The sequence below is a fragment of the Magallana gigas genome, chromosome 9, assembly GCF_963853765.1.
Source record: "Magallana gigas chromosome 9, xbMagGiga1.1, whole genome shotgun sequence".
In the NCBI taxonomy this organism is placed as follows: Eukaryota; Metazoa; Mollusca; class Bivalvia; order Ostreida; family Ostreidae; genus Magallana; species Magallana gigas.
Window position 1 is genome coordinate 5,900,236 of NC_088861.1, and position 15,404 is coordinate 5,915,639.

At 32.4% G+C, this 15,404-nt stretch overlaps 1 protein-coding gene across 2 annotated transcripts; it reads left to right on the top strand.

Moving 5' to 3' along the window:
• The first annotated feature begins 3,493 nt into the window (after nucleotides 1–3,493).
• Nucleotides 3,494–14,580, top strand: LOC117680425 (baculoviral IAP repeat-containing protein 8). 2 transcript variants are annotated; one of them, XM_020067155.3, is made up of 3 exons: nucleotides 3,494–3,678; nucleotides 10,832–11,137; nucleotides 13,564–14,580. In XM_020067155.3, exons 1-3 carry the CDS (start codon nucleotides 3,528–3,530, stop codon nucleotides 13,872–13,874), a joined length of 768 nt encoding a protein of 255 aa, XP_019922714.3. In that variant the 5' UTR covers nucleotides 3,494–3,527; the 3' UTR covers nucleotides 13,875–14,580. The 2 variants fall into 2 exon arrangements, with proteins under 2 accessions (XP_019922714.3, XP_034334538.2); XM_034478647.2 differs by lacking the exon at nucleotides 3,494–3,678 and adding an exon at nucleotides 8,368–8,636.
• Nucleotides 14,581–15,404: the final 824 nt, after the last annotated feature.

Consider the following 15,404-nt stretch of genomic DNA (forward strand, 5'->3'; position numbering starts at 1 on the left):
AGATTTTTAACTTGGTATTTCCTATTCGGCATTTAAAATGGAAAAAAAATGAATGGCCTGAGATCTGTGTACAAACATAGAATTGTGAGCAAATCTCTGTATCTTGCTTGCTTATAATTCGAAGCTTAACACTCAAATATGGTAAGTAAATAAACAATTGAACACAAGAAACATGCACTATAACAAATAAAGAACACAATTTATTTTTCAAAATGAATCATATACATGTATATACCTACATATTTCCGTCAGCGATATTAAACTCTATTTAAACTGAATAAACTCGAGAAAATGCCGAGCATCTCAACAAAACATATTGCATTATTCTACCATTACGCAAAAGATGATACCGAATTACCGATAGCCTGAATGAATTGCATTTTAGTTCTTTCTTAATACATCAGATGTTGCTTAATTTGCGCAAGTTAACAGTAAACTGTTTGATTTACCAAAGTCTCTGTTTTATTTGATACGTAAAAATCAGGAAATACAAGCGACATTTCCTAGGTTAACGCAAAGCATAAATGAAAACGAAACGAAAATCACAAGCTAACACCACCGTCATATGTGAAAACTGTCAACGCATTGAAATATTTAGCCTCAATTTACTTCACAAAATCGGCACTAATGTATTTTGCATGTTTCAAAGATTCCCTTCGTACACGAACTGTTGCACAACAAACAAATTCATCATTGTCAGATCGACCCGTTTATCATATAGTGTCATGGCTGCTTTAAACAAAGAACCTCGTTTTAGAATTATGGAATACGAGTCTTGGTAAAATGGGTATGCAAACCCGGGCCGTGTCAAAATAAAAGCCGGGGCAGATCAGCATTCGTCAATTCCAAATACGCATTATTTTGCAGCAATATTTACAGCGAATACAAATATATTGGTCCATCAAATGTCCTGAAATTTTAATGAGATAGGCAGATTAATAACTGCCAATCTTTTGTTTTGCCCAGGCCAAGTCTTGCCTACCCATTTTACCGGATGCCGAACCCTGATTGAAACACGCCTTTCCTTTATTATTATTTTCGTAATAACTCAGATTTGAAACAGAATTAGCACTTAATGTTTGCAATTTATATTTTCCTTTCCATAAAGATTATTCATGCTAAATAACGTTGGATTTGCCTCAGTAGTTCTTGAGAAGAAGATTTTTTAAAATGCACCCCCTTTTTTGTGGTTTTGAGGTTTTCTCCGTTTTCAATGAAAATGTTTCTTTCATTTCTGCAATTTATATTCATCTTTCCATAAGAATGCTTTGAGCCAAATTTGGTTGAATTTGGTTAAGTGGTTTTATAGAGGAAGTTCAAAATGTGCAAAGTTTACACACGGACGGACAGACGGACGGACGGACAGACAGACAGACGGACGGACGACGGACAAAATGTGATCAGAATAGCTCACGTGAGCTTTCAGCTCAGTTGAGCTAAAAAATCATTGCGTTTTGAATTCAAACAAAATTTTTTATCGCTGATTTCATATGTGTAACTTTCTTCTGCACATTAGTATTAAATTAGTCATATTGATTTAAATAAGATCCTTTGATACGCTTATTTCTTCAATGAACAGTAAAACTAAGAAGATTTATTATATAATGTGAAGGTTCACACAGCAGTTGTCTGTCGTTTAGATGAATTACATATTGTCGGTTCCGTTTCCTCATGACAATTGTTTTTTTTTTTTTACATAATGGCTAACGTCTTCTCCCAAAAATGAAGTTTTAAATAAAAAAAATATTTTAACTATCAACATCGAACTTTCCATGTTATAACAATATTGTTGGGAATTGGAACCTCTTTTAGACAGTGTGTCATTAACTTGTGAGAAAAAACAACTGACATCATTTAACCAACATTGTATTTTTAAAAAAATTTAGAAATCATCTGTCTTGTTACACTCCAAAGACACGTTAAGCACCGACGGCTAGTAAAATAATTACTGCATACACCCTTTTGTAAATAGACAATCATGACGGTGAATTCAAACTTATTTCATTGAAAATTTCATAGTTACTGGTCGTTTCGTAGAATCATGTATATTTCTGTTAAGAATATATCAGTTTAACTGACTTCGCTGTGTATGTAATTAATTTAAATATTATGAAAGATTAGGGTTGTATGAAGAAGTGTTACTGTTTTATCATTTGTATGCGAAATAATTACGCCTATCTACCAACATTTTATTCATTTACTGTTTAAAACTTATTTATGTCATCTTAATTTTTTCTTATTTTGAAAGCATGCACGATGGACTTTAAAAAATAGAGCTTCATTTAAATTTAACTCTATAAAACTATATATATGCCTATAAAGCTTAATTTTCAACAGTTCATTTACAATAAGTTAATATATGTAATTTATGAATTGTAGGTAAAAGTAACCACCATGCGTTTACAGCGGGTATATCATCAAGTTACTATGGTTGGACAGGAGACACCCTAGTGTTCCCCACAGTAATCTACAGTGTAGGAACAGGTTACAACCCCAGTACTGGTATCTTTACAGCGCCGACAGCGGGGATATATGTGTTCTATGTCTCTGTTCAGTCTGCCCATCAAAAAACCATCCAAATAGACATAGTTATGAATGGATCCAGTAAGGTCAGGGCCATGGCTTGGTACGACAGTGGGAGCTGCGTTTTCATTACCCAGACTGGAACCAACCTGGTCATCTTAAATCTACAGACTGGTGACAGAGTGTGGGTCAAACGGCACAGTGGTACCGGTTACTACAGTTATAATGTTCCCTCTACAACGTTCTCTGGATTTAAACTTTACTAGTTAAAATGATTTAATTGAGATCAATTGTATTATTAACAGAAATTGTTCATATTTTTTTCTGATCTGAGTGATGTATTCCATCGATATAGCACCTTCTTTTACAGCACGTTATTGTATTTTACCATAGGATTAAAATGTGTCAGATCAAATATAATAAAGAATATAAAGGAAAACTATTTATTCTTTAACAAAAACATTTCCTATTTTGAAATGAGTGTGAGCGATAACGATATATAAGATGTTTGCCTTATTACCCCCCCCCCCCCGCACACACACAATAAATTATTTGTTAAACAACCATTATGCAGGCAAGAAAAACGTGAATATTTGGAGTTGGAATTTAAGAACCAAACCACTGTATATGAATAAGTTAATAAGTCTCAGTTTTTTCTCTGTTTTACATAACTACATAATGAATTCTAGTATAAAATTTTTAAATATCATTTTACTACTGCTGTTCATTAACACATTCACTTTCCATTAGATCGCAATTTTCAATTATGCTCACCTCATTCGGAGTGAGTATGTGAAACTGTAATGCACTTAATCACTGAGATTTATAATACTAGTAAGTCTAAATATATTACATTTACGTTAGAAATTAAAGTTTAAAAAAGCTTTGAATTTTAACTCGTGTCGGGTTATGGCAGTCAAGATGAGGATTAAGAGTTATCTTTCTTTGTTTATATTGCGTCCAGCAAAAATCCCCTTTGCTATTTTTAACTGGAATGGTGTGACATGGCAGAAGGTCTGCAGAATGAAGACTCTGCACGGATAAAAAACATTGCATATGCAAGTGTGAAAACTCGTATCCTGTCCTTTGATAGTGCACCAGAAAATCTGAAAAAACAAGCCGGTAGACTTGCCCATGATGGATTCTATTATCTAGGTGAGGCATCGGTAGATAAGTGTGATTTGCTTTGATTTCTTATTGTATAAATTGTTTGAATTTTGAACGCACCCAAGGAAGAAGAATCATAAGTGGTAATTCAATCTGTTGATGCTCATGCAGCACGAAATATTGTTTATATTTTAGATGCAGACCTCCACTTACACCCCCCCCCAAAAAAAAAAAGAATTTTAAAAGCGCTAGTACAATTTAAATCCTTTTTACATTGGGTACAAGAGTTCTTATTACTTTAAATCCTTTTTAAAATTAAGATATTTTTCACATGGCGATATTTTGTTGACTTAAGAAATGAATTTAATAATAAGTACAGCAATTTTTAGGCAAACTTTTCTTTTGATAACACGATCAAAACAAAATTATTAAAAATAGGATTAAGAAATGGATCAATTTTTTATTTCATGTTAACTTGAAATTTAAACTCGGATTCACACCTTTAAACATACCTATTATTATTGCCTTACTATATAGAGAGCATTGTTAACATTAAAAACAGAAAAAAATACAATTTGACTATAATCGTGACCATGCCTTTTAAGCTGCTTGGTCCGATTTTTTTTTTAATTACAGTATTAAATTTTTTTCCATACAAACCAATTATCTTAGACAGTTATGGAATTTCTCCTATTTACACGATCAGAATCGGTCTCCTTTCAAAGTTAGAAATATTCAAAGTAAATAAAAATAATTTCTTTTTGGGCAAACGAAAAAACAAACACCAAAGTGCATCACGGGAATTTTTAGAAAAGGAAACCGTTTGGTTTCGTCCTCCGAATGATTGGGGTTATTCAACCCGCATACTATGCATCGATTGTAAAGAAACCAAACTTTAGAAATATTAGCGAACAAAACGTACACATGTTTATTTGTAGCTTGTCTGATTGTTTCTACCTTTATTTAATGCGATGTCAAAGTCGTAATACAACCATACCCGTCTCATCGTCAGGGGTAAATTTTAACATGAGGCGAAATTTTAACGTGGTACCCTTTTATGTCGTTTGTTTGTTAGCAAATTTTGTACGTATTTTTCTTCATTGAAATTATTTGGTTTAATTGACTAGTAAAAACTACTGCAATGTCTATTATTATACATATACTAGTAAGCATAACCATCGTTTAAGAGCGTGCATAAAATTTGATATAAAATCGGACCGAGCAGCTTTAAATAGGTATTTCAATTTTCTTCTGGTGTCTTTAGTAAATATATACATAAAACATATAGTGTTTATATACGTTACGCAAATTTATTGCCTGTTTAATTTAATGTTTATCAAAGTGTAGTGCATTAAATCAAACGTAGTTATTTTCACAGATGTTTTAAGCACTATTTAAGATATCTTTCACGTCGATTTCTATATAATGCAGGACTGACTGCTGCAAAAGAACGTCCGAAATATCGATATTTCTTTGCACCCAGGAAAAAGTGCTTATTGATTGAACTCACAACGCACATGTGCGGAACGTATAGTTCTTCGTTTTGATTTATTCTTACATTTGACGGTTGTAAATTTTCGAAATTTAATTGCAAATTTAGCATGCGAAAAATGAATTCATAATCGCATTTGAAAACAAACGAAATGAAGTTAACCGAGGGTAATAGGGTTACAGTACCGATCAGACCCAACCTAACAGAAAGTAAACCCAAACTAAACTCTGGGTTTACTTTCTGGGTTTACTTCGGGTTGGAGTTGACCCAGAGTAAACTTAAAGTAAACCCAGAGTGGACACAGAAAGTAAACCCAGTCAGAAGTATACCCCTGAAAGCAGACGCTAATTGTGTATTCGGAATATACAAATGGTAGGAATTACAGGCAGTAGGATGGTATGATAAAATACCAGTCTGATTCACACTCCAGTGCATACAGTTGATCTTAAAAGTAATTTCAAAGTAAACCCAAAGTAAACCCCGAATAAACGCAAAGTAAACCCCGCGGGACCCACATTTTCAAAAAGTAAACCCAAAGTAAACCCCAAGTAAACCCAAAAAGTAATCTCGGGGTTTAGTTGGGGTTACTATGGTGTTAGGTTGGGTCTGATCGGTACTGTAGGGCATTGATGGAGTTAGGAGACTACCCAATTACGCAAATATGCAATCTCTAATTACAGGATCAATTCACTCACTGCTTTGTAATACATTAACAGATTGTACAAAAATGATTTAAAGAGAGCTGAATATTACAAACTTCAATGCCAACTTAACAGTATGCACCTTCAGTTGTGTTCGAATCGGAGTAAGAAATAAACTTACTTCTATTTCTTACTATACTCTGTCCCGAGTTTTTGCTTCCACCACTTTACGCTTGATTATTTGATATCATAAATACCTTTGTGCTCAGAGTACGTTCATCCACTAATATAAAGATTATCTGTTCTGAAACCCCTATACTGCTTCAGTTTTCAATACACAACCCAAAATAGAAAGTCTACGGGGATTTTGCATTGCATCAGCCATGAAATAGCCCGGATGATAACGTTGAAAAATTGTGCGGGGTATTCCGATTAAGCTTCGAATGGTGAAAAGGTGTAAACATTTCCGATTAAAAATCTCCGAAAGAAATTTGTTTTCGTTCCTGTGTGAGGGAAAAATGACATGTCAATTTGAATGAAGATATCTTGTATATATTCCCTTTTATCAATTTCAACTGAATTTCTTGCACAGGTATGTGTATTCTAATTAAAAATCATCAAAACGTGATGGAAGCGATAACGGGGACAGACTACATATTCCCAAGTCAGAGTTTCTGGAGCAGTTTCATGCCCTTAATGGACAAGAGTTGTATGGATGGTGCATGGATTATACATCTAGGATTTCAATGTACCTGACGAATGACCAGGTTATATGGCATCTTTTCGGAGAAAGTTAAAGTTTAAGAGCAGTCCTCTTTCTATAGCATCTATAAGTCCAGACTTACGGTGTCAGGTCTCATTCATACAATGTATATAGTACAGTATGTATCTAGAGACTCAGATTTGCAGTTTAAGGCATCTGGTGATACATAATTCGTAAAACTGCTTAACTGCATGCTTCAGATGCTTTATGAAGCCAATATTTTCTATACAAATGAGATTAAAGTTTTAAGAGCAAGTCTAACTCCCAAGTATATATTTACATACTCTACCTTCAGATGATGGACAAGGTGTTATCTGTCCCAAGTTACAATTAATGTATGTTAAATCAAATACAATTCATTTCTTATGAGTTCGTCTGAAGATCACACAATAGTATTTAAATGGTTGTATAGGATTCCATTAATTATCGTATTGTTATCAAAAGTCGTACTCGTTTTATTAGAAAATAGAAATGCAATATCATACAAATATGTCGAGAATTTGTACATTCAAATGTAATTTCAAGCGGATTGATACGTTTTGTACCCACGTCTTAGTTATAGGAATATTGTGACATAGGCAATCTGGAAGAATTTTTTTAGCCAGTGTCAGGGTTCATAACCACACTTAATTTTAAGTTCGTAGGAGTTAAAACTTTTTTGGCATGTGATGAAACCCAATGAGACCCGAAGACTATTTTGATTTATTCTTGCATAAATAATTGATTTTTTATAATTTATGGCCAAAAGTATCCTATAATAAATCTTAACGTACATGTAGATCTGATCCTTCTTAGTGGTTTATTTCTCTTTTCTCTGCAACAAAACTAAACTTGACCAATTTTTTTGTTTTGACTTAAAGATGAGCTCTTTGCTTGATACATGGCTTAATGTACGTACATGTACATTTACAATAAATAATAGATACATGTACATGTAACTACACAGCTACTGATATCACCGTGAATCAGGGCTGAGTCAAGAGTGGGTGTCTTTTAATAATTAAAGTATATATATATATATATATATATATATATATATATATATATATATATATATATATATATATATGTATATATATATATATATATATAAGATTATTACGTGATATCCTGAAATACTAATGATTTTGCATATCGGGATGATACAATTTTTAACCAAAGTTGCATTTTGGATAACTGTAAAACACAACTTTTTTGGATAACTGTAAAACTCAACTTTTTTTTTACTTGTAATATGCACTGCTAGTGATGCAATAGGAGGGCAGACTTACCCGATATCTTTACAGGCAAACTAGAAATTAACCACGTCGCTCAATTTTTTTTTATAATTTATGATATATAATATGCAACCCAAAAAAGTAGGAGAAAAAGACCCCCCCCCCAACCCCTACCCCCCCCCCCGCTACTTGCCTGAGAAAACAAACTTTCGTTTTTATATCAATATACATGTATATGTTATTGTATATACATATCATATACTTATTTTGTCCAGGAACTACTTGGCCACTGTTCAACACTTGCTTTATATCAAGAGAATCATGTTTCTATATTATACTAAATGTACAGTGTATGTATACACTAACAAGTATGACCACTAGAATTCTGATATAGCAAGCATTTAAAATAAATACAGATGTCCTATATTTCCCACGCTTGTTGAAACGTGTTCCTGCATGTAGTTTCGATTTTAAACGTTTCAAAAAAATTCATGAATGATCATTTTGTATGAAAGACCGTGTAACCTCACATTACATAGTATCACCAAATCACGATGAAGTATCATCATATAATGAAGTATTAGAGACAAACTACCCCCCACCCCCTTTAATAAATATAAAAAAACCCCGGAAGTTCAGGCATGCGTCGACAACCATTTTGTTTGAAATACAAATATGGTCCTTGTATAATGGGAATATGAATTTCCCTGACTGTTTAACACCTGGTGCTGATGGTCCCCTGAAATCATGCTTGGAAGTGTCTTCTTCTCCCAGATATCGCTATCCTGCGTACAGAAACGTGAAGACTCGGGTCTTGTCCTACAGTGACCCTGCCCCCAATGGCCTCAAGAAAATGGCCCGGGCTTTAGCAGAAGCTGGATATTTCTATGAAGGTTTGTCAAATTTTTCAACGTGATACAGTGAAATAGCGACAAGATAAAAAATGGATGATGTTTTGAGACATAAACTGGGATTTTTGCTTGAAATTGAGCTATTTAGAATGGGTTACGAAAACGAAAGTAGATTTTAATCGTTCGCATAATTTATGGTATACAAAAGAGGATCTGCGTCGTAAACTTACAAGTAAATCGATGTTTACTAACTTAATGATAATACAAGTACAGTGTAATACAATTTCTCACGTAGCATGCCCCAGTTATCTTTCTTAACAGGAAGATTTTTTAAAATAGAATTTAAAAATTCCGGAAATTATTCACAATTTCCTTGATATTCTCATTGTAGCGCAACTGCAAATATTAAATTGAATGCGCAATATATATGCCAACAGCTAGTGTATTGGCCATTCATTGTTTGGTTTTACGTTTTAACAAGTAATTTTGTGATTGAAAACAAAGTACATGATGTTGCATAACGGAAACGTAATAAAAAAAATTGAATCAGCATTTAAAAATAAACGGACCTACATTTGTACGGCGCATTTAGCGTGTAGAAGGGATTTGTATTCCGACGTGTTGTATAGCTACTGCCTATATAATTATCTGTGTTGATTAAATATTTATTCTAAGTGAGAATTACTTTTATTCGTCATTTTAGAGGCCTCACAAAAGTATATAAGCGACTAAGAATGACTATTATTTATTTATTTATTTAATTCTTCTCAACTTACACTCTTATCATGTTACATGGTATTTTAAAGCTTCTTGGTCCAATGTTTTTGGTTTTACACTATCAAATAATTTTCTATAAAACTAACTATCTTAGGAAGTTATAAACTTTGGGCGTGTTTAGAAAAGAAATCGTTTGATTTCGTCTCATGGTTGATTGGTTTTTTGAACCCGCATCAATATATTACAATTTACATCCGCAACAACGACACCTGCCGTTTTCATTAATCCTCACCTGATATTATGATACATGACCTCGGTCAATTTATTATACCAAATCTAAGCTTAGCTTCAATAAACTCAATAACAACCCAAAATCAACCCAGAAGAGACATTCAAGGCTGTCTAGGGAAAACATACAGTAAAACACGGTTACAGCGAGCTTTCTGATAATGAATTGACCCTTACAGCGAAGTGATTTTCATTCCCCGTGACTTTACCTGACGGATATAATAAATTAAGCTTATAACGAAGCAAAATTACCAGTCCATAGCGCTTCGTTATGAGCGTGTTTTACTGTACTTATGTATTAATTTCTGCTGTTATATTACATTTGATGTTGTTTTTTCCGAGCTCTGTTGGAAAGACGCGGGATGTTGCGATTGCCGTTTCTACTTCTGACGTACACAACTGCAAATTAACTAACTGAGCAGGTTAGCAGCGGTTGCAAAATTTTCATCCAAGAAATGCCATTGAGAACAACCTTGTATATAGTACAAATTCCAATTAATAAAGACATGTAAAGAAGTATTTTTCCTCCAATTTATCCCATTTGTTCTTAATGTTTCTATACGTAGCGTTTTGTAAGTATATAAAATGAAAAAAATATATAGAAGGAGATGTAAACTTTTTTTTAAAATAAAAATTGATTGATTTTATATTAACCTAATCATTGTTTTTTTTATCTTAAGATGTAAATTTAATCACAAGGTCTATGTGATCTAATGTGTGCATTTATCTAACATACCTACATTTTTAGGATCAATTCATCTTTTACCAATGTTCATTTAGCCTTAAGATGGATATAGAGTTAGGCAAGCGCATCTGTAAAACTGTATGAAGATTGAATGAACGTTCTCTTAAAACGTTAACGTTGAAAAAAAGCGACATTAATCCTGCTGTATTTTGACGATAAGCAGCAGCTTGTATAGCAGACGCAAATCTTTTTTTGAAATAATTATAAATCAAGTTTTCTGAATTGCAGTAAATGTATATGAACATGGATTATAACTTTTTAATATGATTTAAATTCTCTACAGTAGCACACAGCGCATCGAGATCAGATCTCTCTTTGTGCTATTAGAGAGATCTGTATTTTAAATAGATTGCAACCTTTTTTGGTTACTTTTTACCGCAGTTCTAATAATGAGGCTTTGTGCCTTGTTTTTCGGTAATAATCTCTGTATTGAATATCTGTTGTATCAAAAATGATATACGAAAATTAACAAATGTTTCTACTATAGGATACAACTCTAAAACAGCATGCTTCGCGTGTGGCATAAGTCATGACAATTGGTCGGAAAGAGACAATCCTCTGGAAGAACATTTGAAAAAGAACTCAAAGTGTATCCACGCCTTTCAAAGATACGACAGTACGGTGTCGCAAACTCAGCGGGATTCTGTCTATCAAACGAATCCTGAATTAATATCGTCTGCAAAACATCGTGAGTATACAGAAGCGGCCTTGCGAGAGGCGTCATTCCAGGGGGCTAACGGAACTCTTAAACATAGAGCAAAGAACCTGGCTGAATCCGGATTCTATTTAAAAGGTAAGATGGTTTTTTAATACTGCAGGTTAAAGATAGTTTTAATTATATTAATTGTAATTTCGATAATTTAATGATTCAAGCATATATAACTGAATGTTTAATTCAGTTCTCTTTTTAAGGTTTTTATATACCTAGTCGTTCTGAAGGGTGACCTATTGCCATCTGTAGTTTAAACTTTTAATTGATCGTTTGTACATGTTTCAAAGAAATAACTAAGCCAGGTTTGTCAAAATTTGGTATATAACATTATAAAAAGGAAAAATCACTGTGATAATGCGTTAACTGTGAAATTCATGCCCCAACACCAGCAGCGGGTCTTGATAATTTGTTTAGAAAATCTGAAATTTAGAATAATTATGCTATGAAAAGGAAGTCTATGCTGCTAAACAATGAAAATTATCAGGATGAAAAAAACTTAAAAACCTGCATCATTCAAAACCTCTGTGACGTATGATCTGGTTCTAAGACCGGACTCATTGAAATACCAATATTACTCATTATTTTCAAAAGAATTGTTGCCTTTGAATTTTTATTTTTTTTTGAAAATTCAAATACTAATTGCTTAAGGTGGAATGCTACACCAAAATTTTATTTTATGGATCATTAGAGTATCATTTCTGAAGCAAGATGGTGTTGTTTAAATAAGGATATATGCCCTTAATTTTTTTATACGAATTTTTTTTGTATTTTTTACGAAAGGGTAGAAAATCTGTTTTGATTGCAAGTAATGCAATGTAGAGTTTAAAATTTGATGTTGGATAAATGCACAATATAGATATCTAATAAACCATGACCAGTAATGTCAACAAGATGTTTTTTATTTTTTTAATATAAAATTATTTATGAAAATAAAAAAAAAAATCTTTTGTTCATATTTTTCAAAACTATGGATAAAATATTTTAAAGAGAAGTGTCTTATGGAGAAGAAATTAAAAGCAATCACTTTTTAAAAGGAAATTGAATCAAATTGACGTAATTTTATAAGATATGGCTAATTTTCAAAATATGGCCGATCCCGATTAGAAAAAACTGATCCCGATTTAAATTGCTAAAAATTCAAAATCAACAATATTTCCTTATGTGCAGACAAGAAATCGATTGAATTTTATACTGTTCGTTTAAATTGCAAACCATGTTACAACCAAACATCCTAGTTTTTGCATGAAATTGTTATATATTTAAAATTTCTCTCATTCAAGTCGGGATCAGTTTAATTTCGATCGGGTGTGGTTCAATTTTGAAAATTTGCCATATCTCTAAAATTTCGCCAATTTGAATCAATTTCTTTTTGAAAAATGATTGCTTTACATTTCCTTTCTATAGAATACGTTTCTTTAGACACTTTTATCTATAGGTTTGAAAAATATGAACAAAAGAAGTTTTTTATTTTCATAAATATTTTTTTTATTAAAAAAAATAAAACGTCTTATTGACATTACTGGATATGATTTATTAGATATTTATATTATACTTTTATTCACAACAAATTTTAAACTCTACAGAGCGTTACTTGCAACCAAAATACATTTTCTACTTTTTCGTACGAAATACAAAAAAATTAAGAGCATATATCCTTATTTGAACAACGCAATCTTGCTTCAGAAATGATACTCTAACGATCCATAAAATAAACTTTTGGTGTAGTATTCCACCTTAATTGTATTAATATATTAAATTTTTAGTATGCTATTTATTATCACCACTTCATCTTGCCACACACCTTTCATTTCCTACGTATTCACAATAATTGACATAAAACACTACTTTATATAGGCATGGGTTTGTTTTTATCTGAATTATCACATCTGACTGTCATTAATATTTTGTTTATAGATGACCAACATTATTAATTTTACTATATTAGGTTGCTCCTTTTTTACATTATCCATGGAACTGAAATAATTTTCACTTGCATACATGTATTGGCACGGTACTCATGTCTCACTTACACATAATTATACTGATTAATCAATGTGTCATGATCAGCTTCTTAAAGGATTGAAAACTGTCCAATGGGTTTTACTTTCCGTTCCTCAAAAGTGAAATCTGGAATGAAATCAAATGAATGTTTATTGAAATCACGAACGTAAAGGCCTTTGGGTCTCTTATTTAACAACATGCAATTAATTGTCATGCTATATGTCTTTTTTGTACGAATTCGATTAGAGTTTGAAATTTAGACCATTTCGAAATGCAATAGTCTAATTGAGATCGAAATAAAAATGCCAATGTCTTTACGCTTACAAGTTATTGACGAAATTCTGATCTGAAATATAATTAGATCGAGAGATTTTGGGATTTTACTGGTACATGTAGCCATTAACCATCAATGTTGAATGCAGCATACTAGTATTTTAAGTAAAATAAATATCAAATGTATGCGTTCTTATTTTTGATTTGCTTTTACAATATGTGTTATCATTTAGGTTCTGACAATATTGTGAAGTGTTTTCACTGTGGAATTGAAATGACTTTGGATTTTCATGAAGATCTTACCGAAAAACATCGACAGCTATCACCAAACTGCAGATTCCTTCGATATGAAATGCAAAAAATAAACGAAGATGTTGCGACGATAAGACAGCAGTTGCTTTGTAAGGTCTGTCTTGATGGTCGTGTAAAGATGACCTTTCGACCTTGTGGTCATCTAGCAACCTGTGAAAAATGTGCACTTCTACTGGAATCTTGTCCGATATGTAGAACAAAGATAACAGAGAAAATTAAAACCTTTCTGTAATCAAACGTTCTCGAAAAAGACAGCAACGTTAATACACATAACTTTCCTGATATAGGTTTACCTAAATATCACAAAACATATCGTTCAATAAAACCTCCTGATTTTACTAAAAACACAATTACAACAAAAATTAAGAACGATAATACCATAATGATAGTCCATTTTGCTATCAAGCCTCTATCTACTGTCTTATTAAGTTTTCATAATGTATATTCTATCTAGTACATGTATGTTTAGTTTATTATGTAATCTAATTTACTTTTCCATTCTTTGGAAATAATACTTTTGTGACACTTTTTGACTGTACTGTTAAAAAGGTTGTTAATCACATTAACAACAAAATGACAGAGCGGTTTTTAAAGAGCTTTATTTACAATTTTTGTGTTCTTATCAAAGATTATGAACATAACCCCGGGTTAATGAGAGATGTACATCGCGCGGTCTCTTGAGAGCATGCTATTGTGTATAATTTGCTTATTACCAACCACGAATTTAGAAAGAGGCATGCATGTTGCAAAGTAATTGCTCTTACTACGCGTGGAACAAACTAGTTGCCGAAATCAAGCTTCGTAAACAACAACAACAGATAGAAGAACACCTTTTGATATTGATATAAGACGTTATTGATACGGATGTGATATTCAGGAATTAAGACACAGAAATGATTACATAGTAATGATGAAATAAATGTTTTTGAAAACTCTCATTGGATAAATTGTTATTGAATGTTACATGCAGCAAGATGGGTACAAAATGCCTCAAAAGTGTCGGATATTAAAGTTTCGGTAAAGGGCTTGACGTTGTAATCAACTTGTCTCAAAGCTGTACGGAGCATCAGGATTATTACAGTTTAACAGATAGAGAATAATACATGGCACAATCTTAAAACACCCCAAATCAACCCGAGACTCCAATATTAGCCCCATTAAAAAGGAAAAGATTCGAGGTACCCCGAATAAAAAGTGCAAACTTTAAGTTCTTCCGGAAAGGTGTAATAAAGGATGATGATACCGGGGATTTGATAAGGGCGCGTGTCTTTGTTCATATAAGGGGTTCAAAAACCCTGTATTTTGTACCAAGTATATAATAAAGCTTTGTAATGTATACAGATAATCAAACATGATTTGAAAACAAATATAACTAGTTTCTGTATGGATATTAACTATGAATGATAAAAGAGTAATATGCATGAGGTAACGTTGAAACAATGTGTCGAATAGTAATTACGTGTATGTGGAACAAAGCGAATACGATTTAGCGGATATTCCTTGTATATTGGGTAAATTATCAATTCTAACGCAGTTTTGAAATTACGTCAGTTTATCACGTAAACTTACATTTACGTAATAACTCAAGTTTAAAAAAAATATCAGTATAATAATGTATATCTCCCCACGCCTTCGCAGTGAGAATGAACAGGTATCGCATTTTAAATTTTGAGATAATTGCGATAGCATAATGTCTTTAGAGGTAAAACTATTGATATAGAGTAGTATCGAAGCATATCGCTGATCTATATTGATTGTATTG